The sequence below is a fragment of the Rhinoraja longicauda genome, chromosome 23 (assembly GCF_053455715.1).
Source record: "Rhinoraja longicauda isolate Sanriku21f chromosome 23, sRhiLon1.1, whole genome shotgun sequence".
NCBI lineage: Eukaryota > Metazoa > Chordata > Chondrichthyes > Rajiformes > Arhynchobatidae > Rhinoraja > Rhinoraja longicauda.
Window position 1 is genome coordinate 21,235,074 of NC_135975.1, and position 26,620 is coordinate 21,261,693.

Genomic DNA, 26,620 nt, shown 5'->3' on the forward strand with positions numbered 1-26,620 from the left:
CATGCTGAGGAATCCGATAATTGAGTGCCAGACTTGGTCACTGTGGAAAATGTAATTTAAGAGGTGAACGAGTTCAATGCATTTTAGCTGCACTGAGTAATTGCTTAGATTAATAGGACCCTGTGGCCATTAGCTGCATTCTTAAGGAACTGGTTCCTATTCATGCACGGTGGATAAATGTGAGCTGATACTAAAGCAGTAACTGACAGACATGAGCGAGATGAGGAAGACTGCCCAAGGTTCCTACATTTAAGGACATTTTCCTTGCAATTATGATATTACACGGTTTGCCTTTCTAGCAATATTTAAATATATATATAAAAATATATATTAAAAACTAAAAACACCATCACAAATCCATTTATATCACAATGATTAGAAGCCAAGCACACTCATACACCTGTAATTAGACAATTGAATCAGCCTACATTTGTGCCTACAACCGGGAAGAGTCCAGAGATACCTTGCTGCAGCACCTAATTGTGCATTATATTTACCCGGGCCTTTTGTCCACATTATTCAGACCTGCCATTTTCTTGTGTTGCTTATAGTCTAAGTGAATAACGTCTTCCTGACATCAGTATTTCATGTACTCGGACCAGCATGCCCCGGATCTTTTTCATAGTTCTGTGATGACCTTCTCACCCCTTTTATTACTTTGTATATTTCAATAACAGAAAGTGAACATGGTACTTCAGAGATGCTCCAACCAGAACACGGTACATTTTAACCCTGTCTTTCTGCGTCCAAAATTAAACTGCTCTATCTATGTAGATTATGCCCCCCCTGCTTTTGTTAATGCGTGGTAACAGGCACTCTGGCACACCGAGCCCGCTACGACCACCGATCACATGTACACACTAGTTCTATCCTACACACTAGGGACAACTTACAGAAGTGAATTAACCTATAAGCCGTTGGAATGTGGGAGAAAACTAGAGCTCCCGGAAAAAAACCATGGGGTCACAGGGAGAACGTACGGACAGCAGCTGTAGTCAGGACCCAGGTCTCTGGCAATACAAGGCAGCAACTCTACTGCTGAGCCACTATGCTGCCCGCCCTGTTCTCTATACGTTGGACACATTTTAAGCATATAGCCTAATGAAATTGAGAGTTTTTTTTCCAAATCCATTCTTGGCTATATCATTACTTTTTATGGAGTGTCAATTCCAAAGTGAAACTGTCTCGCAGTATTCAATTCAAATAAAACTTAAATGACTCACAGCTGTTTAATACAATGGAGAGGAAAACTCTTCAGCGGCTTATTTTCACGACATCTGTTATTTGCAATGAAACAAATGAAGGAAGGTTTCATCGATGGCACAATTACAAGGTGATCTCATTACTACTCACCTAGTGCCTAGAGCATAACTGCAACTTCAATTTGTACAGGAAGGTTTGGCAGCAAAAACAACTTTAGTGAACTTTCCAACAGATGGTAGCTGAAAAGCATATATTATAAAACCATAAACAAGGAATTCTTACAGAACCATTTATTTCAAATAAAAATCTGCATGACTTTTTACAAGACTACTTCTCATTTTAGAATAAACATGATCCAAAGCTTGCAGATTTTATATGCTTAAGTTACATTTGGATCCATTTATATTTTCTGCATTTACACAAAAATTTTACATGATACCAAAAACAATTATGCACAACCTTCAATATGTAAACAGTCAACATATCTAATGTACATCAACAAGAATGGCAACTGCTGTTTTTTGTGATTGGGGGCATTAAGAAAATAAATTGCATTAGTTGAAAACTACTAGTTGATGTTTCATTTTTTACAAAGTCGTTTACAATATTTTAAACTTAAGTTAGTTGCTAGTGTGTATCCTTCAAGGAATGCAAACTAGCAAATTCACTCCTTACACAGAAGCTGAAAAATTAGCCCTCAATAAACATTCCCACATTAAGAGTACACAAAGGAAGCTTGGCAAATGTTCGTACCAGGAAACTATATATCATAAACGAGCTACTATTTGTATACCAGTGTTTGCAGCAATAACAATGTTCAATTAAAAGTTTGAATGAATTAAACCTTGAACAAACCCAAGGTAAAGTGAAAAATATTACACGTCAGGTATTTTTATGAAGTCAATACAAATTCTATGCGCACATGTAAAAATAAAATGGGCCGTAAAATCTTAAGTATTGATAACTAGTAGCTCTGCAGTTTATTGAAGGATATATCCATTAGGGATATGTTGCCCATCATATTTAAGTTACATTCCAATGATTTTGATGGTGAATTTGGAGAGTGTGAGCAATGGCCAGGGGCAGCTGCTGCATCCAATCACTGAAGTGACAGGAAGAACGTGTTCCACGCCAGAAATGAATGGGGATTTTTTTTCCCTGCAGGATGGTTTATATGGGCATCTGTCATCAGATTCATTGCATTTTATGTACAAGGTATTTGAAAAAAATTAAGCTTCAGTGCAGGTAACCCCAATCCTGAACTGAAGCAAGAAATGAATGAGAAAATAAATCCTCGAAGCAGATGTATATTATCTTTGAATCCATAATTACTGAGAGCCGGAATGTGGGTCCATATCTGTGACAACTATCAACAATTTTCTAAACTATTCTCCATCAAGACATTGAACAAATTTGCATGCAGAGAGAAGGAATATCAGATGATGTTAATGGCCACCCCTTCCACACAAGTCCCAAAGAGTGTGCCTTGAAGATTGATTCAACCATTTTTTAAAAAAGGGGTCAAGCCAAAATATCAATAAATATAATTGCTATTTAAAAAGATGCGTTTTCACTTACACAGAAGTGTGTCAAAAAAGGACACGGTGCTGGAGTAACTCAGCGGGTCAGGCAGCATCTCTGGAGAACATGGATAGGTGACATTTTAGGTCGAGACCCTTTGCCAAGTCTGGAAAAACTGTCAAGGCCAAACTTTCTGGAAGGAGCCAGTAGGCAGTGTCAGCATAACTACGTGGATGTGGTATTCAATATCTACCAGTTGGAAGATTTGTTCAAAGCACATAGTCCATGTAGCTGTATGGCCACATTGCAATAAAGCCTGAAGGAGTGGGGGTGAAAATTTCAAACCACAGTAAATGATCTGAACAGATTGTTAATTAAAATAAAAGAATTATTTTTTAAAAATAGAATTTGTGTCAGTAATTACATTTTCGCACCAGTGGAAACACAGGACGAGATTTTGTCTACAGTGGTTTGTGACGTAGCATGCAAATATTTAGCTGACCTACGCAAGCCTCTGAACAATTACTCAATTATTATTATTTAAGGTCCGTACTTGAGATTCAGGGTCTAATTTAATCAATTAGGTTTTTTTAAAAATTCTAATAAAAAGACATTGATCTGATAACTTTGTTTCTCTCCTCACAATTTTTGTCTAACTTGCTGAACATTTGCTGCATTTTTCTGCTCAACCTTAACTTACTAATTATTTTTGAAAATATTACTTCAAACAATACTAGTCACCTGAAATGGACACTGAAAAGTATACAATCTTGGCATTCAGATTTTGCACGTTTTACTTCAAATTTTATCTTACATTGTTTTTTCTTTTCATTAAAAAACACTTAATTTTACACTACTTCAATTTAGTCTAACATTTAAAATGTCTGTAAACAAATGCCAAAAGTGCTTACTGTGCAGGGATTACAATGATAGTAACAGCACTTCTGTGCAAAACTCTCACCAAAATGTAAAATAACTAAACAGCAAGTTAAAAAATATTTAGATTATAAACCATCTATTCCAATTGGGTACAAAATCCATCGCAAATATCATCAAACAGATAACAGAGGTCTAATTGCTCATTTCAACATTATTGTACACGTGAAGAATTCCTTATTGACTGCATGTGGTTAGGTTTCATTACTGGATACGCTGGATGCTATTTTGGTATATTGACAGTTTATTGCTTCAAAGGCTTCATCTCTGTGTAACATAGCACCAAATACCAGTGGCTGAAGAAAAGCAGACAAATAAAATCAAATCAAAGAAAAATCCATTACAAGTGTAACAAGCATGCTAACCAAAAAGCTCTCTGTAACACCATTACATAGAATCACAGAAAATTTATGACACAGGGGGTCGTTCGATCCATTTTGTCCATGAAAATTGAAGGAATTACGCAATCTAATCCCATTTTCCATCACTGATTCTGTAAACTCTGCGGGATATTTCTGCTCTTCAAGAGCACAAGCAAGTGCTGTTTAAATGTGATGAGTGTTTCTGCCCTCACCACCCTTTCTGGCAGTGAGTTGCAGAACCAGATCATCATTTGGTGAAAAGTTTGTCCTCATTATGTGAGCAACTACTTTAAATCTATGACCAATGGTCTTTCACCTTGCAGCAGTGGGAAATAGGTCCTTACCAGTTACCCAGTCTAGGCCCCGCACATAATTTTAGATATCTCAGACATGTCTCTTCCCAGCCTTCTCATTTCCAGAGATAGCAACTGCAGCCTAACCATTTAGGTCTATCTAACCTATTTAGCCTATCAGCTTATTTAGGGTGGCACAGTGGCAGACTTGCTGCCTTACAGTGCCACAGATCCAGATTCGATCGTGCTAACATGTTCTGTCTGTACGGAGTTTACACGTTCCCCCTGTGGGTTTTCTCTGGGAGCTCAGATTTCCTCCCACACTCCAAAGATGTATAGGTTTGTAGGATAATTGGCCTCTGTTAGTTGTAAATTGTTCCTAATGTGTAGGACTAACGCTGGTTGGCACGCCTGGTGGGCCAAAGGGCCTGTTTCTAAGCTGCACCTCTAAAGCCTAAAGCAAAGTCTAACCAATTACTAAAACTGCTAAGTACTGGTAACATCCTCATAAATCCTTGCTGCACTGTCTCTAGTGTAATCACACACTTCCTGCAATGCAGTGACCAGGAATATGCATGCACTCAAGCTGCTATCTGATCAGTGTTTATGAAACATAACCTTTGCTAATAATGGAAAACATCCAGTCTGATATTTTGACCACCTTATCGGCCTCTCCTTTGAAGGATCAGTGAACATGCATTCTAAACTCCCTCTGTTTTCCCACTGTAGTCAGTATCCTCCCATTTACTGCACATGTCTTTGGCTGGACACATCCCCCTCAAATGAAATACCTCACATTCGCTGAACTCATGACCAGATCATCTACATCCCTCTTCAATCTAAAGCTTTCCTCCGCATAGTTAACCTCGTGGCCAATTTTTTGAGAGTATAATATGAATTATATAACTGTTGAGTAGCAACTGCACTCTGCCCAACAAACGTCATACTGCAATTAAACTGCTAAAAATGATCACAAAACATAAATGAAAAATACTGAAAGATATTAATCTGTGCAAGATTATCCTGAGTACTACAATGCACAACATTATTTAGCTACGTTGTTAAGATTTGCTCTTTCCTTGCAAGACTAATGGCACTATACAGAAGGATTGCGCTTTCAACAAATTACTGGTTGACAGCATCTCTAGAGGATTTAAGATTTATTGTTCGGGACTGAAGAATTCTCAGATGGAATGAATGTTTATTTATCATTATAAGCAGAATTGTGAAACATCAAATTACAACTTCAAAGTAAGGAAATTACTTACTTTTTGTGTAAATGGAGTAGTTATTGAAATTCCCATTCCTGATCCGGGTAAAACTGACAGGACTTTATACTGTGGGACAAACAGAACAATGGGAGAGGCTTAAAAACCAAAGAAGTTGATGAGATGAGATTGCATTTGAAGTTATTCTCAGATCAATAAAAATGGCCTGGATACTATCCCACCAGCAGTGGAACTGGATTTTATTTAGATTCCGCTGCAGCGGATTCTGGTCTCAGTTTCTGCGCTGAATTTGTGAACTATTGATTTCAACGTGGAAGGTAAAGCCGAGAAAAAAAAAAAATTAAAAGGAGATGCTACTGATAGCAAATAGATGCTATTGAGAAATTACCAGGGTATTGTTTAACATCTTTAATTCAGGATTTGTAGACAATTTTTTCAAACATAATTTAATATATTGTTTTTGCTCTTTAGGCCAGATCCTACAAGTGTGGACCTGACAACCACAGATGCTCCACAACCAAATAATGTGAGGAGTTGAATTTTTGATGGTTCAAAGCATCTAGACTCCAGTTATGAATGGGGACGGGAATGCCCAAGGCACACTGTAATTTGTAAATTGCTCCTGAAGGAGAGGATTTTCTTTTGTCATGATAAACAGGCAGGAAGAGGTTAAGGAATATGGTGAAACTGATGGGATGAAGTGTATTTATTTCAATGTGAGGAGTATCATGGATAAAGCAGTTGAACTTAAAGAACCTGAATCAAAGCTTGGGAATGTGATGTTGTGGCTAGATGTGTACAGTGATGGTTACGAGAAGGACAGAACTGGTATCTCAACATTCCAGGGTTTCAAGGCAACAGAGAGGGAGGTGAAAAAAGTTGTTGCTCTACTAATTAAGAAGAATGTCACAGCATCACTCAGAGAGGACATACTGGAGGGTTCATCCACTGAGGCGATATGGGTAGAGAAGGTGCAACCATTCTAATGGGATTATACTATAGGCCCCACCACAGCCAGAGGAATTAGAGGAACGGATATGTAGACAGATTGTGGAAAGATGCAAAAACATAGTGGGGGACATTAATTTCCCCAATATTGATTTGGACTAACATAGTGCAAAAGGCTTAGATGGGGCAGATTTGTAAGGTGCATCCAAGATGGTTTCCTGACGCAGTATGTGGATGATGCAACTCAAGGAGAGACCGTACAGGACCTGGTATTCGGAAACAAGCCTGTCCAGGTGACTGTTTCAGTGAAAGAGCATGTTGAGAACAGTGGTCACAGTTCCATACGTTTTAAAATTGTTTTGAATGGGGTTAATTCTGGACCTTGGGGAAGGTACTACTGTAAATTGGAGCAAGGCAGGTAAATTATTCGGGAGCTAAGAAGAGTGAATTGGGAACAGTTGTTGTTGGGTAAGTCCACATTTGCCAGTTGTTGAAAGGCCAGTTGATCAAAGTTCAGGACCAGCATATTCCAATAAGGAGGATGGGTAAGGATGGCAAGGCACGGGAATGACCAGAGGTGGTAAATTTGGCCAAAAAGAAAAAGGGTATGTAAGGTTCAAGAAGATGAAATCAGAAAGGCCCTTTGAGGAATATAGAGCAAGGAGGAAAACATTCAAGCAGGCAATTGCAAGGTGCAAAAGTGCCATGAAAAGTCATTGGCGAGTCAGATTAAAGAAAATCCTAAGGGTTTTTATGCCTATATACAAGAGTAATCAGGGAGACAATTTGATCGCTCAAGGATAAAGGAGGGAAATTGTACTTGGAGTCTGGAGATGTAGGCAAGGTACTGAACAAGTACTTTGCATTTGCATTCACCAAGAAGGACATGGAGTTCCGTGAGATCAGTGAGCAGAATACTCATATAAGAGGGCAGTTTGAGATGGAGGTGGGGTGTTGGGGCTCCTGAAGAGCATTAAGGTGGATAAATCATCAGGGTATTCACCAGGATCTATCCCAGGTTATTAAGGGAGGTGAGAGGGGAGATTGCAGGAGCGCTGTTCTGTTCTATCTTCTAAAACTACAAAAGTTAAATCAATAAAGTACTTAAAATAATCATGCTTCTTGTAGATTGTGTAAAATTTGTAAGATAGTAATAGCGAAAGAGCATACTGCCTTTTCACTTAGGGTGGTTGTGCAATTTTCAAACCCTGGAATCACATCCCTCAACTGCACACAGAGCCCTCAATTCTGATCTTATTCTTCATTATGGTGGGTCAATGGTACAGAAGATCACATTATAGAAATACATTAAGGTCTTGGCAACATAATCAATAAGTAATTTTCATGTGTAGATTCAAGGCTGAACAAACTGAACTCCTCAATTAACATTGAACTTGGATCACTTCAAGAAATGCTGATAGAAAAAGTCCTTACAAATTTGAATTATATTACCATTGTTCTCCAATAACAGAAAACTTGTAAATTAAAAGGTTGCTAAAATGGTCATCCATATTTGTTCTCAAGAAAATTATGGGATTTCAAACATTAATATAAAAGCTGCAATATAAAATACCTGGGAACATTACATGCAACTCTTGGTGAGTTATACATAAATATGAGTATACTTCTACAAATGTTTAACAAAAAGCTAAAACAAAATTCAATCTACAAAAATCTGGTCAGACATACCTTTTGAATTTCTGTAATTTCTTTTAGTTTTATGATCTTATTTTTCTTGGATGACCCAGACCTGGAGCTTTCAAAGCATAAATAACTGGAGAGAAAGAAACAACCCATACAGTTTTGATAAGGAATCTAAAATGATGAAGAAAATGACTCAAACGTCATTGGTGATTTTGCATAACCATGGCTTTCACACCTGGTTAATTTTGCATTCAACAACCAACAAATCAAATATGTACTTGATGACAAATAATACAGAAAAGTACAAAGGAGGAATCTGTCAATACAATCACAAAAGTGAAACTTTAAGATATTAAGATTTGATTTTATATTCATCTAGTACTTATTTTTAAATTAAAATAAATGATTCAGAATCACAGGTGACAAGACAGTAGGCGTCAGGCCATCAAGTCGATACAATTCCGTAAGATCAATCCACTAAGTCTCACTCCTCTGCCCAAAGACCTTTAGATATCTTTCTAGTTCCTTTCTGAACACTACAATTGAACCTGCTTCCACTACTACCCAATCACAGTGCAGTCCAGCCCTGACCTTTTTGCAAATGATATTAATCTCTATCTATTCTGTTTGTATATTTTTAGTTTAATTACCTCTATCAAATTTCCTTCCAACCTCCTCTATTCCGAGGAAAACCACACAATTTCTCCAGTCTTTCAACGTAACTAAAGTCCGTTATTCTGAAAACTATGTTGCTAATTCGCTTCTGTGCCTTCACAAATGTCTTTACAAAATTCCTACATGTGGTACCCAGAAACAGACACAAGATGTAGCTGAATGTGGGAGAGCCATTTGTGGCAATTTTACTAATTGCTAAAAATTCAATTTTTTTATCTGATAAATTCACTCACTAATCTAAAGTTCCTTTCAAGTCAGTTAAATCCAAATATTATTGGTGTTGGTTACATGAGGACTAGTCAGCACTGATCATGTTATGCTACAAAGTAAGGTGTTGCAAGCTTTGACTTAAAGATAACCATAATCATAAAATCATTGGTAATTTTCCCATAACAGGCCACGCCATCAATTGTTTTTTTTTTTCTTGCACATTCAAACACTTGTTCGCCTAGAATTTGTATGGGCAGGAAATTTCAAGCTTGCTTCAGTAACATCAGTATTTGCCTCAGCATTTTTCACTCCTGATTTAGAATGCTAAACCAGCCAGTTATAGTTCACTGACACAAACTCGGGCCAGTGCGACAAGTTTTGGTTTCAGGTTGTAATGTGGACTTAAAAGTTAAGCCACGTTTTTTTCTGGCTAATGATCTCATATGCATAATAAAATTAGCTGAATGTACAGTGCCCTCCATAATGTTTGGGACAAAGACCCATCATTTATTTATTTGCCTCTGTACTCCACAATTTGAGATTTGTACTGGAAGAAAATCACATGTGGTTAAAGTGCACATTGTCAGATTTTAATAAAGGCCATTTTTATACATTTTGGTTTCACCATGTAGAAATTACAGCTGTGTTTATACATAATCCCCCCCTTTTCAGGGCACCATAATGTTTGGGACACATGGCTTCACAGGTGTTTGTAATTGCTCAGGTGTGTTTAAATGCCTCCTTCATGCAGGTAAAAGAGAGCTCTCCGCACCTAATCTTCCCTCCAGTCTTTCCATCACCTTTGGAAACTTTTATTGCTATTTATCAACGTGAGGACCAAAGTTGTGCCAATGAAAGTCAAAGAAGCCATAATGAGACTGAGAAACAAGAATAAAACTGTTAGAGACATCAGCCAAAACTTAGGCTTACCAAAATCAACTGTTTGGAACATCATTAAGAAGAAAGAGAGCACTAAGCGCAAAGGGACTGGCAGGCCAAGGAAGATCTCCACAGCTGATGACAGAAGAATTCTGTCTACAATAAAGAAAAATCCCCAAACACCTGTCCGACAGATCAGAGACACTCTTCAGGAGTCAGGTGTGGATTTGTCAATGACCACTGTCCGCAGAAGACTTCATGAACAGAAATACAGAGGCTACACTGCAAGATGCAAACCACTGGTTAGCTACAAAAATAGGATGGCCAGGTTACAGTTTGCCAAGAAGTACTTAAAAGAGCAAATACAGTTCTGGAAAAAGGTCTTGTGGACAGACGAGACGAAGATTAACTTATATCAGAGTGATGGCAAGAGCAAAGTATGGAGGAGAGAAGGAACTGCCCAAGATCCAAAGCATACCACCTCATCTGTGAAACGCGGTGGTGGGGGTGTTATGACCTGGGCATGTATGGTTGCTGAAGGTACTGGCTCACTTATTTTCATTGATGATACAACTGCTGATGGTAGTAGCATAATGAATTCTGAAGTGTATAGACCCTATCTGCTCAAATTCAAACAAATGCCTCAAAACATTGACTGGCAGATCATTCGACAGCGACAATGATCCTAAACATACTGCTAAGGCAACAAATGAGTTTTTCAAAGCTAAAAAATGGTCAATTCTTAAGTGGCCAAGTCAATCACCCGATCTGAACCCAATTAAGCATGCCTTTTATATCCTGAAGAGAAAACTGAAGGGGACTAGCCCCCAAAACAAGCATAAGATAAAGCTGGCTGCAATACAGGCCTGGCAGAGCATCACCAGAGAAGGCAGCTAGCAACTGGTGATGTCCATGAATTGCAGACTTCAAGCAGTCATTGCATGCAAAGGATATGCAACAAAATAATAAACATGACTACTTTCATTTATATGACATTGCTGTGTCCCAAACATTATGGTGCCCTAAAAAGGGGGGACTATGTATCAATACTGCTGTAATTTCTACATGGTGAAACCAAAATGTATAAAAGTGGCCATTATTAAGATCTGACAATGTGCACTTTAACCACGTGATTTTTTTCTATTTGCAAATCTCAAATTGTGGAGTACAGAGGCAAATAAATAAATGATGGGTCTTTGTCCCAAACATTATGGAGGGCACTGTACCTGTATATCAGAGCTCCATTCCCGATAGGTAATCTTCAGTATGCCATAACACTGCTGAAGCTGCTGTATCTCAGATATTGCAACATTGAAATTGGAGACAACGAGGCAAGGGAAGGGTGAGAACATGACACATTTCCCAGATTATGACTTGCTGATCTGAACAGAGGAGTGGAAGAGGGAAGTCTTTTATGTTGAAAGGTTATTCAGGGCCAAAATAAAGAGAAGGTAGAAAAATGCCATTAAACTATCCCCTAACAGTGATACTGATGGAACAGCCAGAAGTAATTCCATGAATTTGTTAGGTAAGAAAATTTATAGCTGACCTGAAACTGTACCTCAATTGTGCTGTCTTCACTGGCAACTAAAGACAACATTTCACGTGTGTGCGTGTGCATTCACGCACAAACACTCACGCATAAAATTAACTGCTAAGAACAACATTGATTTTCCATACCAAATACATCCACACCCATCCTACCAATTTCCCAAACCCATTGGTATATGCGGACTGTACAAAAATTGAACGTTGGTAACCTGGGGTGTACCTGTGTTACTTGGCTATTCCTAAACATTTGCTAGTATTCCCACATTGTTGGGGAGCAAATTTCAAATTTAAGACCAAAAATTTCAGAAATTTCCACGTCATGATGGAGTGAGGCTTGGAGAGGAACATATAACATTTTTAAGGGGTTGGAGAGGCTAGATGCGGGAAGATTGTTCCCGATGTTGGGGAAGTCCAGAACCAGGGGTCACAGCTTAAGGATAAGGGGGAAGTCTTTTAGGACCGAGATGAGAAAACATTTCTTCACACAGAGAGTGGTGAATCTGTGGAATTCTCTGCCACAGAAGGTAGTTGAGGCCAGTTCATTGGCTATATTTAAGAGGGAGTTAGATGTGGCCCTTGTGGCTAAAGGGATCATGGGGTATGGAGAGAAGGCAGGTACAGGTTACTGAGCTGGATGATCAGCCATGATCATATTGAATGGCAGTGCAGGCTCGAAGGGCCGAATGGCCTACTCCTGCACCTATTTTCTATGTTTCTATGAGCAATAGGGCAGAATAACGGTGTTAATCATGCAGGACTTTTTGTACTGGATGATGTCAGGTAGATGAATGTTGCACCTCTCCAGAAGACAAATGGAGACAATTCTATCAAGTTTCTGACTTGTGCCACTTGGACGGATCAAAAGATTTGGGTGCAAACATTCATAATGTCAAAAATAGGAGTGAAATGTGATGATTGATAAAACAGTTGGTTCTTAAGACAATGCTCTCCTACATGCAAATTTGAGAGGTAAAATAATTGAATTCTAATAAACACAATCGCCTTCCTTCATATGAAGAAAGACTCCAACAAGAGATGTGTTTCCCCCTTCATGCCCATGGACCTGCTGGTCTTCCTTGGTGCCACACTTGGTCAAATAGTGTTATAATGTCAAAGAGAATCATTCTCTCCTCAAACATGGGTCAATGGAATTCAATCATTTGTTCTATGTTTGAGTAGGTGATTGGTGAACAAGTATCGTTTGACATCACTGTCGGCGATGTCTTCCAGCACTTTGCTGATGATTCAGCAATATACAGCTGTATTAGATTTGCCTTGTATTTTGAGGAAAGGCTATATTCTTTTAGCAATTTTGTACATTTTACAGGAGTTGCTTGGCTGGAAGCTCAGCTGACTCTGGAGCAGATCTTCAGTACTACATCTTAAATAGTATCCCATTGCACATTATGCTCTCTCTATATCATACACAGCACATTGAATTGGCTAAAGATTGGTGGAGAACTCGAGACGAAATGGATCATCCATCAGTTTCTTCTATCTGAAGATGATTGCAAATTTGTTGGCACAGCCCGAGCCCTGGTCTTGTTGAGGATGGGCATGGAAACCCCTTGCCTCCTTTTGTAAGTCAATGACTTGTCCCCTATCATTTATGACTGGATGTATCAGATCAGCAGAGCACTGAATCATTGGTGATATTTAAGGAGTAATGCTATTTTTAGATTCTGTGCTGAACAATGGAATAATGCTGTTTCTTTTATATATCCTTCATTCCCATTGATCAGCAGATTGTTGATAGGCAACAGAAAATGGTTCCAAAATCTTTTCATTTTAATTGGTTTTGGGTTTTCATAGCCTCACCAAAGCTTGTAAAATGTAATGAGCATCAACTTCCCGAAGGCTTCCCGATGGGGCAAGTGGCCAGAAGGCTTCCCGACAGGCCGTAGCTGTGGACTGGGAACGTGGCCGGAAGCTTTTATCGAGGCACCATGGCCTAGTTGCGGCAGGAGGCCTTTATCGAGGTGCTGCGGTCTCGATGCCTCCCGGATCGCCGCGTAGAACCCTGGGTCGGGGCCTCCCGGGTACAAACCCGGGTCGGGTGAAGTGGCCTACGGAGCCCGCGGCTGGGGCCCGGGTCGGCACCACGGAGGCACGAAGTGCGGCGTTGACAGCGGTGAGGCCTCAGCGGCAGCAGCAGAGAAGCCTCGCGGGTCGACCCACGGTCGACAGTCGATGAGATCAAGGAGAGGGGAGGGGAAGAACAATGAAGGACCCAGCGTGGGGGGACAGCCGTGAGGGAGGTTGGGGGAGAACAGTGGACAGTGCAGGGGGGGGGGGGTGAATGGGGACCCGACGTGGGAGAACTGTTGGGTGGGGGGGGAACAAAAGGGGGCACCGGGGTGATTTGTAACTTTGTCAGCACCGTAGGTGCCTGCTATTTGTATACATTGTGTGTGCAAGCAAAGAATCTCGCTGTGCCTAGTCACATGTGACAATAAAGTATTCCTATTCCTCCTAACTTGGTATCAAAACTAACAATATCAAAGGCATCAGTGAAATTCAATTACAAGCAGTATATGCAGGTCTTCAAGCAATTAAAAATTGCCATTTTGTTTGTTGTACTCTGGTTGGATTGAAAAAAAGAAAAAACAATAGGCTATGACTCTAACCCATTTTAAGAAATCAATGGGACACACATTTCTGAAACTGACATAGATAGACAACCTAATCTTATCAAATATAGCAAGACATTTAATTAAAATAATGTTTTTGAATGAAAGCAAGATATTAGACTGCATCTGCATCAGACAAGCTATTTGCCTTATATTATTCATCTTTATTGCAAACCTACTTGCTTTATTGTGACAAAATATTAAATGTTTTGTAATTGTGGTCTAAATTTTTTAATTGGATCAATACTGAATAGTTCCTCTATTGTCATATTTCCTCTTGCGCAATATAAAGTCTCGACAGAATATTTTTAATATAACCTACTTTTCCGTTACATAGAGAAAACCATGCCGAATGTAGTCAGTGGGTATCTTTTTGTCCCTGTTAATTAGACAGCAGCGCCATCCATTTTCACATACTGTAAAAGAGAGCATATTTTAAATTATGAATTTCCAATTTGGTGACATGTTACATAGTCTGCTAACAATAACATTTTCAAAAATTTGTCTTTCTTTGTATTTGAACGAAGAAATTCATGAACAAAACTCATGTCATGCACGGTGAGCAAAAGTTTACCTCTGCTAATAACAAGAAGTATTCCCAAAAGCTTTTCCAGCATCCCTCCACTACTACAATCAGTCTGAAGAAGGATCCCAACCCAACCTTTCCATGTCCTCCAGAGATGCTGCCTGACCTGCTGACTCCAGCACTTTGTGCTCTACATAAGATTTCAGCTTCTGCAGTTTATTCTGCTTTTCTTGAAAACGAATGACTTTTCAAATTAGACGCATGGAAACACAACAATGCCTTTCTACCGCATGAATCTGGTCTGCCCTTCAAACAGGTCGTGGTTGGTCTGTATCGTTACTTAATTGAATCCCAGCAAACGGAAATATAGCCAAGCAATAAATTGACCAACTGACATGGATTTAAAAGCCCACAGCTTTTGTTCTACCTCTCAAGATATGCTATTGTAGTTATTGTTTCACACAATTTGTTACTGAAAATAAAGTCTGCATTCCAACCTAACATATATATCACAATGCTTTACTATTGACATATCCAGAAATGGATTTTAAATGAAATCACTGTCTTTAAGAGATGATAAATGTTGTTGTACCTACCGGGTAAAGGACGCTCATTCTCTGCCAAGCTGAAAATCTCACTGAAGCTGGTTTTTTTGCTGTGTGACCGTGCAACATCGTCCTCCCGACTGTAAACGGACATGGCATTGGCAGTTACATTGGACCTTGACACAACTGTAGGAATCTGTGAAAACATCACAATTAGCTGGTGGGTATGCATACAAAACACACCTAAAATCACGTGCCTCTAATTGGCAAGTAAATGAGTAATGGACATCCTTCCATTACAAATACACGTACAAACTTTCAGAGAAGTAAAGAAACGGTTGGGAGAAATCTTGCAGGGTAGGTGTTAGTGGTTGCCATTGGGAACTCTTGCTTTCAGCAGTTGAAACATCAGAGTGCCTTGGACTTCGATGCAGGCACTGCATGGAGGTCACCATCCTTGGGCAGATGGTGCTGTTTCTGACACTACGCACCACCACTGAGATTCCTCACTATGGCGCTGGCAAACTGTCTCTATGATCCAATGACAAGTTAAATCCTGAGAAAAAATCAGACTGCTGAAGAGCAGGCCAGGCAACATCTGTGGAGGAAAATGGACAGATGTTGTTTCAGGTCAGGACATGGGTGTAGAGGGGAGATAGCTGGTAGAAAGGGGCAAGTCAAATTCCAATGATTTCAATGGGATTCTTGACCTGAACATTAGAACAAAGCAGAAAAGAAGAGTTTTTTCGTTTTAAAATGTTTTTAACAAATTAAGCTTTCCGTTGGCAGCTTTTCATCATTATCATTTCTAAATTGCTTTAATTCTAATAAGTTTTATATCCCTTCAACTGCCAGGGATATTGAAATCACTTTATTCTGGGGTTAGGGCTGTGCACAGTGCGGCCTGAGGCCTGGTCACTGCCCAACTCCAAGATGCAGAAAACAAGTCACTGAGCCTCTCCCAGACTGGGACTGACATAATGACCTCATGCTTCAGAGTGGATCCAGCACCATATACCTCCTTACATTTACATTACTGCATTTAATTGGTGAAAAGACTTTGCAAAATAACAAGATTCACAATGACTTTAAATTAGATCATTTCTATTATTTCACTCTGTGCCTCTCAAAATCCTTTGAACCTTTTACCATCAACTTCATCATGATAGCAGGACATTAAAAGTTTCAAGATATTATCGTGTTTGCGCTAAAGGCCAGAAAATCTTTGTTAGCATCATATATCTAATTCTGTTTTCACTGCTTTTCCAAGACTGTTAGATTATATATTCTAACATTGCATTCACAAGATATGGACAAGGAAGTGAACTATTTCTTAGGGTTCGTTAATCCAGGAAAATTCACTGGACTGAATAACTAACAGATTAAATAATTTTCCCCCCAAACAACACTAATTACTCGGGATGATTTCATTATTTGTTACAGATTCTGCCATTATATAACATTTTACACACCGGGAAAAATAGCTTAAGCAATTTGTACAATGAGAATGATTAGCACTGCATGAATGATTGAATCCAAGTCTAAATTTCAACCAGAACATTAAAACAAAAATATGGAATTCCATCTACTAGCATACAGGAACTGAAAGTTGTATTTATTGAAGATTCAGAAAATAAATGGTTTGTTTGGGTGAGGAATGGCGATGGGTGGGACAGAACAGTCACGTCAATGCAATACCAAAAGCATCTAAGGAGATGTGCCACAGGAGGGCACTCTACATTCACACTTTTTCAGCACCAGAAAAATCAAAGTATTTGCTGGTTTCAATGTACTTTGAAAAGCAGAAATGCATGTTTTGTTTTGTCCTCCGAGCCCAGAAAACAAACTATATGCATTAAATGAAGTTAGATTCTCTCTCTAAAGGCAAACCATTTTAAACCTATTTCTCATCTGCATATACAGAAATACCTCACTGCAGAATAAGACAATTTGAAGACTATTTCAAATGTCCATTAGAATCAGAATAGCCTCAGAATAGCCTTTATTGTCATCCAAAAAAACAAGTCTTTTGTATGAAATTCCATTACCCACAGTCCAACAATAAGAGCAATTAAAATAAGCAATAACACACATAATCACAAACCAATAAAGTGACCATTAGTCACTTTAACTGTGTTACGATATTCTTCTAATGCCTCAGAACTGCAGCTCTAAGCTGAACAGACGAATAAGAGCCAATGCTCTGATGATTTGTGGGTCGTTGTTGTGAATAAATTACCGTTTTGTCCACTTAAAAGTTGTCACACATAACAAACACTGTATTCTTGTCCAAGATTCCATCCATCTCTCTGACCATCAACTCAGGATGAACCATAACAAAGGCGTCACCTTCACCCCTAATTTGGACTGCTGTGAGGGAGGTGGGGGGAAAACAAATGGACAATGGGGGGGGGGAACAAAGGTCAATGGGGACCCAGCATGGGGCACCGCTGTGGTGGCTGGGGGGGGGGGGGGGGGGGGAAGAGAACAATAAGGGGAAACCGGCATGCTTTGCAACTTTGTCAGCGCCGTCGGTGGCTGCTATTTGTATACATTGTGTATGCAAAGAATCTCACTGTGCCTCATCAAATCCGACTCCCATTATGAGTTTCAACTCTCCATTCGCTCTACAAACAACATATCACTGGAGCATTGTTAATCTCTCCCAGTGGTTCTACTTAACTTTACCCAAAGCCCACATCGATGCCCATCAGCTCTAGACCCAAATAACTGATTACTCACCAGAAAAGCTACTCATCCATCACCCTTCATAACCTGCAGCTCATCTAAAACTCTGTTGTTCAAACTCCATTGACCTACACTTGTCCCAGTTCCCAAACACCTGCTATTTCTCAGTGTGATGTTCAAGTGCCCTCATGGCCTCTTTCTTCGCTTTTCCTGCAATCTTCCCCAGTTCTGAAAACCACAGAACTCTACATTCCTCTAGCTCTCTGCTTATTAACTTGCCAACAACTCCGTCCCCCTCCCCCTCCTATTATCCTGAACTCTGTCCAGGATTTTGTTTTTCTTGCCAACTGTTTTACTAATGGATCAAGGTTAAAAAAAAAATTCAGACAATTATAACATTCAGTTAATTTGCAAATTTCCTTATTTCTGCAAAGAGCCAGGAAATCATGTTGCAGCTTAACAAAACCATCGTTAGACCGCTTTTAAAGTATTGTACACAGTCCTGATCACCCAATTACAGGACGTGTGTGCAGGCTTTGGAGAGGATGCAGAAGAGGTTCACCGGGATGCTGCCTGCAATTAGAGGGTATTATCTATAAGGAGAGGTTGGACAAACATTTTCCATGTTCGTCAGAGGTTGAGGGGAGACGAGAAAAGTCCATGAAAGTATGAGAGACATAGATAAAATAGATGGTCAGAACATATTTCCCAGGTGGAAGAGAAAAGCTTAAAAGAGAAATTGTTTTCTAAAAGACAGAGATTAGTAGGTGCCTGAAACACAGTGCCAGGGATGGTGGTGGAAACAGACAAGATAGTGGCATTTAAGTAGTTTTTCAATAAGCTAGGTATATATTTCAGAAATGGATGGCAGATGGGATTAGTTTAATTTGGCATCATGTTCAGCAGACATGAAGGGCCTGTCTGTGTTTGATGTTCTCAACTTGCATCTGTAGGTTCCTAACCTGTACTGTCATTGCCAGTTCTTCTGTCTGGCAGGAAAGGGAGGGACCAATATTGCTAAGTATATCACTGCAAAAACTAGCAAGGGACTAAAACAAATTATATTGGATTAGGAAATTATAGAAAATTAGTTGCTTGCTTCAGATTCAAATCCATATAAATGCAGTTTTTCAAATTTCCCATTAATAGAGCAGGTTATTTCCATGGATTCTTATTAATCCTCTAGGCACATCGACATTTCTATTTTTAATTATGGTTTTTATTTGGGTTTTGATCCAAGTCAACCAATATGTTTAAAGAACTTTTTTAGCAATTTTATACCTATTGTTTTAATATATATATAAAAAGCTTTGGAAGAAAATAAATGTTATATCTGAATATCGAACAATGAATCAATATCTGCAGAGTGTACACATCAGCAGTGTCGACAATTTAGCATTTATTATTTGCTATCACAAAATATTGATATTATAACAGAATAAAATTTAACAGATTCAAAAGCCTGGCCCAAGGCAAATTATTTATTTATTTATTTTAAGCAATGCTTTATATCATTTAATTAGATAAAAATGCCCTTTCACCGAATGATAAATTCTTTAAAGAATAAAAAAAAAACTTAAAAGCTAAAAACCCTTTAAAATAACAGAATTTAATTGCTACATTATACTAAGAATTTTGCTTAATAATTTTCATAATCACATTTTTAGGACACATTTTAATGGTTCCATCACTGTGAACAGAAAATTATTAAACAATTTAATAGCACTACAGAAAACAAGACAGTAACATGACAACTAGATCACACTTCACTCATAAAGTAATATCTATTTTATAATTACAAACAATTGCAAAAGTATACATATTTAAAAAATAGAGACTTAAACCCTACCTTTTCAAACTGTGACAGCTAGCAGAAAAAGAAACAACAAAACATGTAACAGACAACAAATTATATTACACTATTCTAATTGGAGTTAAACTTAATTAGATTTTTTAATTATATCTAGCCCAGCACTGTCTCAATCTCTCTCTCACACATAACACACAAACATACTAAATTGGAAACATGTTAAGTGCACTGATCAATGGCTGGAACAACAGATTATATCATTCAATTAAGGAAAAAAATAATTAGATTTTTATTGCATCGTACTTTATTGATTTTATCAACAGATACCAAGTACAGATTAGAAATTGCTTTGGTGTCGTCAGTTCTGCAGAGATTGCAATGAGAGTTGAAAGAAAATTAATCATCAAAGTCTACTTCTGCAGTGTTAACAGCTATGTTATCAGTTCAAATCCCAAATATGATCACTCCAGTAACATTTTTAAAAACTTCAAATATATTGTCAACTGTATTTAGCCATTAACCAGGACTTTCGGTTAGTTCTTTTTTAAACATTAGATAATTTAATCATAAAGCACCTACCCTTCTTGTGAGAATAGCATTTGACCTTTCTTTTAGCTGAGGATCGGTAGGTAAATTCTTCCACACAATATAGGGAGTGTCATATTTTTCTCGAAGCCTTGGACATCGTTTGAAGATGAAGCCAATGAGAAAAAACTTGACTCCTCCATAAAGTCCTGGAGCAGAATGAAGCAATCAATTTTTAAGAGTTATAATATTGTACAATCGGACACCCAAATATGTATTTTTGTAAAGCCAATGTGTACAGAAATCTATCTAATTCCTTTCACAATAATTCATATTCAGCCAGCTTCCACACAGATGGTTACCTTCAATATTTATCCAAACAAAATCACTGCATTCAGCTTGGGTTCACTAATGTCAAATTGCAATAATTCTCAATGGTTCACTTGCTTATTTGCTGTGTTTCGTCATACCATACAAATGAACACCTAGAGAGAAGTTCAATGAGTGTAGATTTTAAAAATAACATTGAACTGCATGAATTACAATTTAAGAATCGATGTTCCAAAGACAATCTGAATTCAGCAGTCTCCCACCAAGCTACCACCCAGCTTCCTTCAGATGAATATAACAAATAGACAAATGGAAAAAATAACCCACAGTGCCCTCCATAATGTTTGGGACAAAGATCCATCATTTATTTATTTGCCTCTGTACTCCACAATTTGAGATTTTTTAATAGAAAAAGTGGTTGAAGTGCACATTGTCAGATTTTAATAAAGGCCATTTTTACACATTTTGGTTTCACCATATGGAAATTACAGCAGTGTTTATACATAGTCCCTCCATTTCAGGGCACCATAATGTTTGGGACACAGCGATGTCATGTAAATGAAAGTAGTCATGTTTAGTATTTTGTTGCATATCCTTTGCATGCAATGACTGCTTGAAGTCTGTGATTCATCGACATCACCAGTTGCTGGGTGTCTTCTCTGGTGATGCTCTGCCAGGCCTGTATTGCACCCATCTTTAGCTTATGTTTGTTTTGGGGGCTGGTGCCCTTCAGTTTTCTCTTCAGCATATAAAAGGCATGCTCAATTGGGTTCAGATCGGGTGATTGACGGCCACTCAAGAATTGACCATTTTTTAGCTTTGTAAAACTCGTGTTGCTTTAGCAGTATGTTTGGGATCATTTATTCACAAAATGCTGGAGTAACTCAGCAGGTCAGGCAGCATCTCGGGAGAGAAGGAATGGGTGACGTTTCGGGTCGAGACCCTTCTTCAGACTGATGTCAGGGGGGAGGGACAAAGGAAGGATATAGGTGGAGACAGGAAGATAGAGGGAGATCTGGGAAGGAGGAGGGGAAGGGAGGGACAGAGGAGCTATCTGAAGTTGGAGAAGTCGACGTTCATACCACCGGGCTGCAAACTGCCCAGGCGAAACATGAGGTGCTGCTCCTCCAATTTCCGGCGGGCCTCACTATGGCACTGGAGGTGGCCCATGACAGAAAGGTCAGACTGGGAATGGGAGGGGGAGTTAAAGTGCTCGGCCACCGGGAGATCAGTTTTGTTAATGCGAACCGAGCGCAGGTGTTCAGCGAAGTGATCGCCGAGCCTGCGCTTGGTTTCGCCGATGTAGATAAGTTGACATCTAGAGCAGCGGATGCAATAGATGAGGTTGGAGGAGGTACAGGTGAACCTTTGTCTCACCTGGAAAGACTGTTTGGGTCCTTGGATGGAGTTGAGGGGGGAGGTAAAGGGACAGGTGTTGCATCTCGTGCGGTTGCAGGGGAAAGTGCCCGGGGTTGGGGTGGTTTGGGTAGGAAGGGACGAGTGGACCAGGGAGTTACGAAGGGAACGGTCTCTACGGAACGCAGAGAGGGGAGGGGATGGGAAGATATGGCCAGTGGTGGGGTCCCGTTGTAGGTGACGGAAATGTTGGTGGATGATATGTTGGATCCGCTGGCTGGTGGGGTGGAAGGTGAGGACGAGGGGGATTCTATCCTTGTTGCGAGTGGGGGGAGGGGGAGCAAGAGCGGAGTTGCGGGATGTAGAAGAGACCCTAGTGAGAGCCTCATCTATAATGGAGAAGGGGAAGCCCCGTTTTCTGAAGAACGAGGACATCTCGGAAGCCCTAGTGTGAAACACCTCATCCCGGGCGCAGATGCGGCGTAGACGGAGGAATTGGGAGTAGGGGATAGACTTTTTGCAGGGGACCGGGTGCGAAGAAGTGTAGTCCAGATAGCTGTGCGAGTCGGTGGGTTTGTAGTAAATGTCTGTCACTAGTCTGTCTCCTGTGATGGAGATGGTGAGGTCCAGAAACGGGAGGGAGATGTCAGAGATAGTCCAGGTATATTTAAGGGCAGGATGGAAATTGGAGGTGAAGTGTATGAAGTCAGTGAGTTCTGCATGGGTGCAAGAGGTAGCACCAATGCAGTCGTCAATGTAGCGGAGGTAGAGTTCGGGGATGGGGCCAGTGTACGTCTGGAACAGGGATTGTTCGACGTACCCGACAAAGAGGCAGGCTTAGCTAGGGCCCATGCGAGTGCCCATAGCTACGCCTCTGGTTTGGAGGAAGTGGGAGGAGTCAAATGAGAAGTTGTTGAGGGTAAGAACCAGCTCTGCTAGATGGAGGAGAGTGTTGGTCGATGAGGATTGGCTGGTTCTACGGTCGAGGAAGAAACGGAGGGCTTCGAGACCATCCTTGTGGGGGATGGAAGTGTAGAGTGACTGGACATCCATGGTGAAGATGAGGGGGTGGGGGCCTGGGAACCGGAAGTTATCCAGGAGATGGAGAGCGTGTGAGGTGTCTTGGACGTAGGTGGGGAGGGATTTAACCAGGGGGGATAGGATGGAGTCGAGGTAGGTAGAGATAAGTTCGGTGGGGCATGAGCAGGCAGAGACAATGGGTCTGCCGGGACAGTTGTGTTTGTGGATTTTGGGTAGGAGGTAGAATCGGGCCGTGCGGGGCTGGGGAACTATGAGATTGGAGGCACTGAGGGGTAGATCGCCGGAGTTGATGAGGTCAGTGATGGTGCTGCTGATAAAGGTCTGGTGTTTATCGGTGGGGTCATGGTCCAGGGATAGGTAGGAAAAGGTGTCTGATAGTTGTCGTCTGGCCTCGGTCCGGTAGAGGTCAGCACGCCAGACTACCACAGCCCCTCCCTTGTCAGCGGGTTTAATGATTAAGTCCGGGTTGTTGCGGAGTGAGTGGAGGGCTGCACGTTCAGGAGGGGAGAGGTTGGAGTTAGTCAGGGGAGTGGAGAATTTGAGGCGGCTGATGTCACGCCGGCAGTTTGAGATAAAAAGTTCTAGTGAGGGTAGTTGGCCACACGGGGAGGTCCAAGAGGAGGGGGTCCATTGGAGACGGGAGAAGGGGTCATCAGTGGGGGGTCGGGACTCCTTACCATGGTAAAAGGCTCGGAGGCGGAGGCGGCGGAAGAAGAGCTCCACGTCATGGCGGACGCGGAACTCGTTGATGTGGGGGCGGAGGGGAACAAAGGTAAGGCCTCTGCTGAGGATCGACCGTTCGGTGTCTGAAAGGGGGAGGTCAGGGGGGGATGGTGAACACCCGGCAATGGTGGGGGTTGGGGTCGGATGGAGGCAGGGGGGCAGGTGGAGGGGGAGGGGATGTATGGTGGGGGGTGGTGGGTTAGCAGGGCAGAGGGGGGCATGAGAACCGATGTAGGGAGTACTGGGGGTCGCCTGGCTAGAGGGGGAAGGGGGAGACCCAGTGGAACCCCTGCTGCAGTTACCTGTAGTAGGGGGTGGGCAGTAGGACCCAGCAGTGCTGAGGGGCTCTGCCTGGTGGGGGCTGTGGGCCCAGCGCGGTGTCTGTGGGCCAGGTGGAGCTGCAGCCTGTTGTTGGTCCCGGGGGCCGTGTACAGCGACGGCTGTGACCTGTTGCTGGGAGGTGGAGCGGTGTGGGTCGGCACGGTCACTGGGGGAGGCCCGCGGGGACCTGGAGTCCTGGTAAGTGGCGGTCGGCCCGGTCAGCGGATGGCCGGGGAGGGCGTGGGCGGTGAAGGGGTCGGGAAGGACGTGGGCGGCAGCGGCGGAGCAGAGGCCTCGCTCGTCGGCGGCAGCGGCCCCAGGGAGGCGGTGGAGGTCGGCGGCGGCAGCCTCAGGTAAGCCTCGGCAATCGGCGGCCCCGGAGTGGCGGTGGAGGTCGGCGTCGGCGTCAGCGGCCCCGGGGAGGCGGTGGAGGTTGACGGCAGCAGCGGTGGAAGCTTCAGGGGGGCCTCGGACATCGGCGGCAACGACCCCGGGGAGGCGGTGGAGGTCGGCGGTGGTCGCAGCGGACCCGGGAAAGCGGTGGAGGTCGGTGGTGACGGCCACAGGTAGGCCTCGGCAGTCAGCGGCCCTGGGGAGGTGGTGGAGGTCGGCGGCGGTGGCCCCGGGGAGGCGGTGGGTGATGACGGCCTCAGGTAGGCCTCGGCAGTCGGCGGTGGCGGTGTTTGGGATCATTGTCTTGCTGTAGAATGAACTGCCGGCCAATGAGTTTTGAGGCATTTGTTTGATCTTGAGCAGATAAGATGTGTCTATACACTTCAGAATTCATTATTCTATTACCATCAGCAGTTGTGTCATCAAAGATAAGTGAGCCAGTATCTGCAGCAGCCATACATGCCCAGGCCACAACACCGCCACCACAGTGTTTCACAGATGAGGTGGTATGCTTTGTATCTTGGGCAGTTCCTTCATACTTTGCTCTTGCCATCATTCTGATATACAAGTTAATCTTCGTCTGCCCGCTTACAAACCCCTCATCCGCAAGACCAAACCCACAATAAAGACGGGCAAAATATGGCCCGAGGATGCCACCCTACAACTCCAGGACTGCTTTGATCGCACCGACTGGGACCTGTTTGCACAACAGGCCACCTACGGTTCAGAGGTAGACTTGGAGGAATACGCATCCACTGTGCTCTCCTACATCAACTGCTGTGTGGAGAATGTCACGGAGGACAAGGAGATAAAGATGTTCCCAAACCGGAAACCCTGGATGAACAAGGAGGTACAGAACCTGCTGAGGGCACGCAACAATGCCTTTAAATCTGGTGACACTTCAGCATACAGTGTTGCCAGGTCAAACCTGAACAAAGGTATTAAAAGGGCCAAAGACACCCACAGGCAACGGGTGGAAGACCACTTCAACACCACGGACACCAGAAGCATGTGGCAGGGTGTCAGGGACATCACTGGCTACAAGAGCAGCCCTGCCTGCCCCCACAGCGATATGGCACTGACCAACGAGCTTAACACCTTCTTTGCCCGCTTTGAAACTGGCAAAACCACCTTGAGTGAAAGAACCCCAGCCGAGGAGGTGGGACAGGTCTTGCAACTGAACACACAGGAGGTACAACGCGCTCTGCAAAGGGTCAACCCACGCAAGGCTGCAGGACCGGATGGAGTTCAAGGAAGGGTACTGAAGGACTGTGCTGAACAGCTGGCTAAGGTATTCACCAGGATCTTTAACCTGTCATTATCTCTAGCTACGGTCCCCAAGTGCCTGAAGTCGGCTATCATAGTTCCGGTGCCGAAAAAAGCAAAGATCTCCAACCTGAACGACTACCGCCCGGTTGCCCTAACGCTGATAGTCATGAAGTGCTTTGAGAGGCTGGTCCTCTCACACATCAAATCCAGCATCCCTGACTCACTGGACCCACATCAATTTGCATACAGGGCAAATAGATCCACAGAGGACGCCATCTCTCTGGCTCTTCACACTGTCCTGACTCACCTAGAGAGACAGGGCACGTACGTGAGGATGCTATTCATAGACTATAGCTCCGCCTTCAACACGGTCATCCCCACCAAGCTCATCACCAAACTCCACCAGCTAGGCCTCAGCTCGTCATTATGTGACTGGATCCTGGACTTCCTGCTGGAACGACCCCAGGCAGTGAGAATGGGCCCGCACCTGTCCTCCACTATCACCCTAAGTACCGGCACACCACAGGGCTGTGTTCTGAGCCCCATGCTCTACTACTCCCTCTTCACACACGACTGTGTTCCTGCATTCGACACCAACACCATTGTCAAGTTTGCAGACGACACAACGGTGATCGGGCTTATCACCAACGGGGATGAAACAAACTATAGAGCGGAGGTGCAGAACCTGGTGGACTGGTGCTCGGATAACAACCTGTCCCTAAATACCACCAAGACCAAGGAGCTGATCATCAACTTCCGTAGGTCACATAACGGGGAATATGCCCCGATCTCTATAAACGGGGACAGTGTGGAGAGAGTGTCCAGCTTCAAGTTTCTGGGCACTCACATTTCGGAGGACCTAACATGGTCCAATAACACTGCTGCGCTGGTCAAGAAGGCACAACAAAGACTGTTCTACTTAAGAACACTGAAAAAGTCTGGTCTACCCCAACAGCTGCTGACGACCTTCTACCGCTGCATCATAGAGAGCATCCTAACGCATGGCATCCCT

At 42.1% G+C, this 26,620-nt stretch overlaps 1 protein-coding gene across 4 annotated transcripts in view; it reads right to left on the minus strand.

Annotated features, from left to right (window-relative positions):
• Positions 1-1,485: 1,485 nt before the first annotated feature.
• The window catches only part of gramd4a (GRAM domain containing 4a), a 98,100-nt gene continuing 72,965 nt past the window's right edge, over positions 1,486-26,620 (minus strand). For 3 of the 4 annotated variants that reach the window (XM_078419808.1, XM_078419810.1, XM_078419811.1), the window contains 7 exons: positions 20,230-20,384; positions 19,690-19,707; positions 15,204-15,348; positions 14,404-14,497; positions 8,182-8,266; positions 5,584-5,652; positions 1,486-3,956 (listed from right to left, as the gene is read on the minus strand). In XM_078419808.1, coding sequence (XP_078275934.1) covers positions 3,855-3,956; positions 5,584-5,652; positions 8,182-8,266; positions 14,404-14,497; positions 15,204-15,348; positions 19,690-19,707; positions 20,230-20,384 — 668 coding nt within the window. In that variant the 3' untranslated portion in view covers positions 1,486-3,854. The remainder of the gene's footprint in view (positions 3,957-5,583; positions 5,653-8,181; positions 8,267-14,403; positions 14,498-15,203; positions 15,349-19,689; positions 19,708-20,229; positions 20,385-26,620) is intronic. The other variant, XM_078419809.1, reaches the window with a different exon arrangement.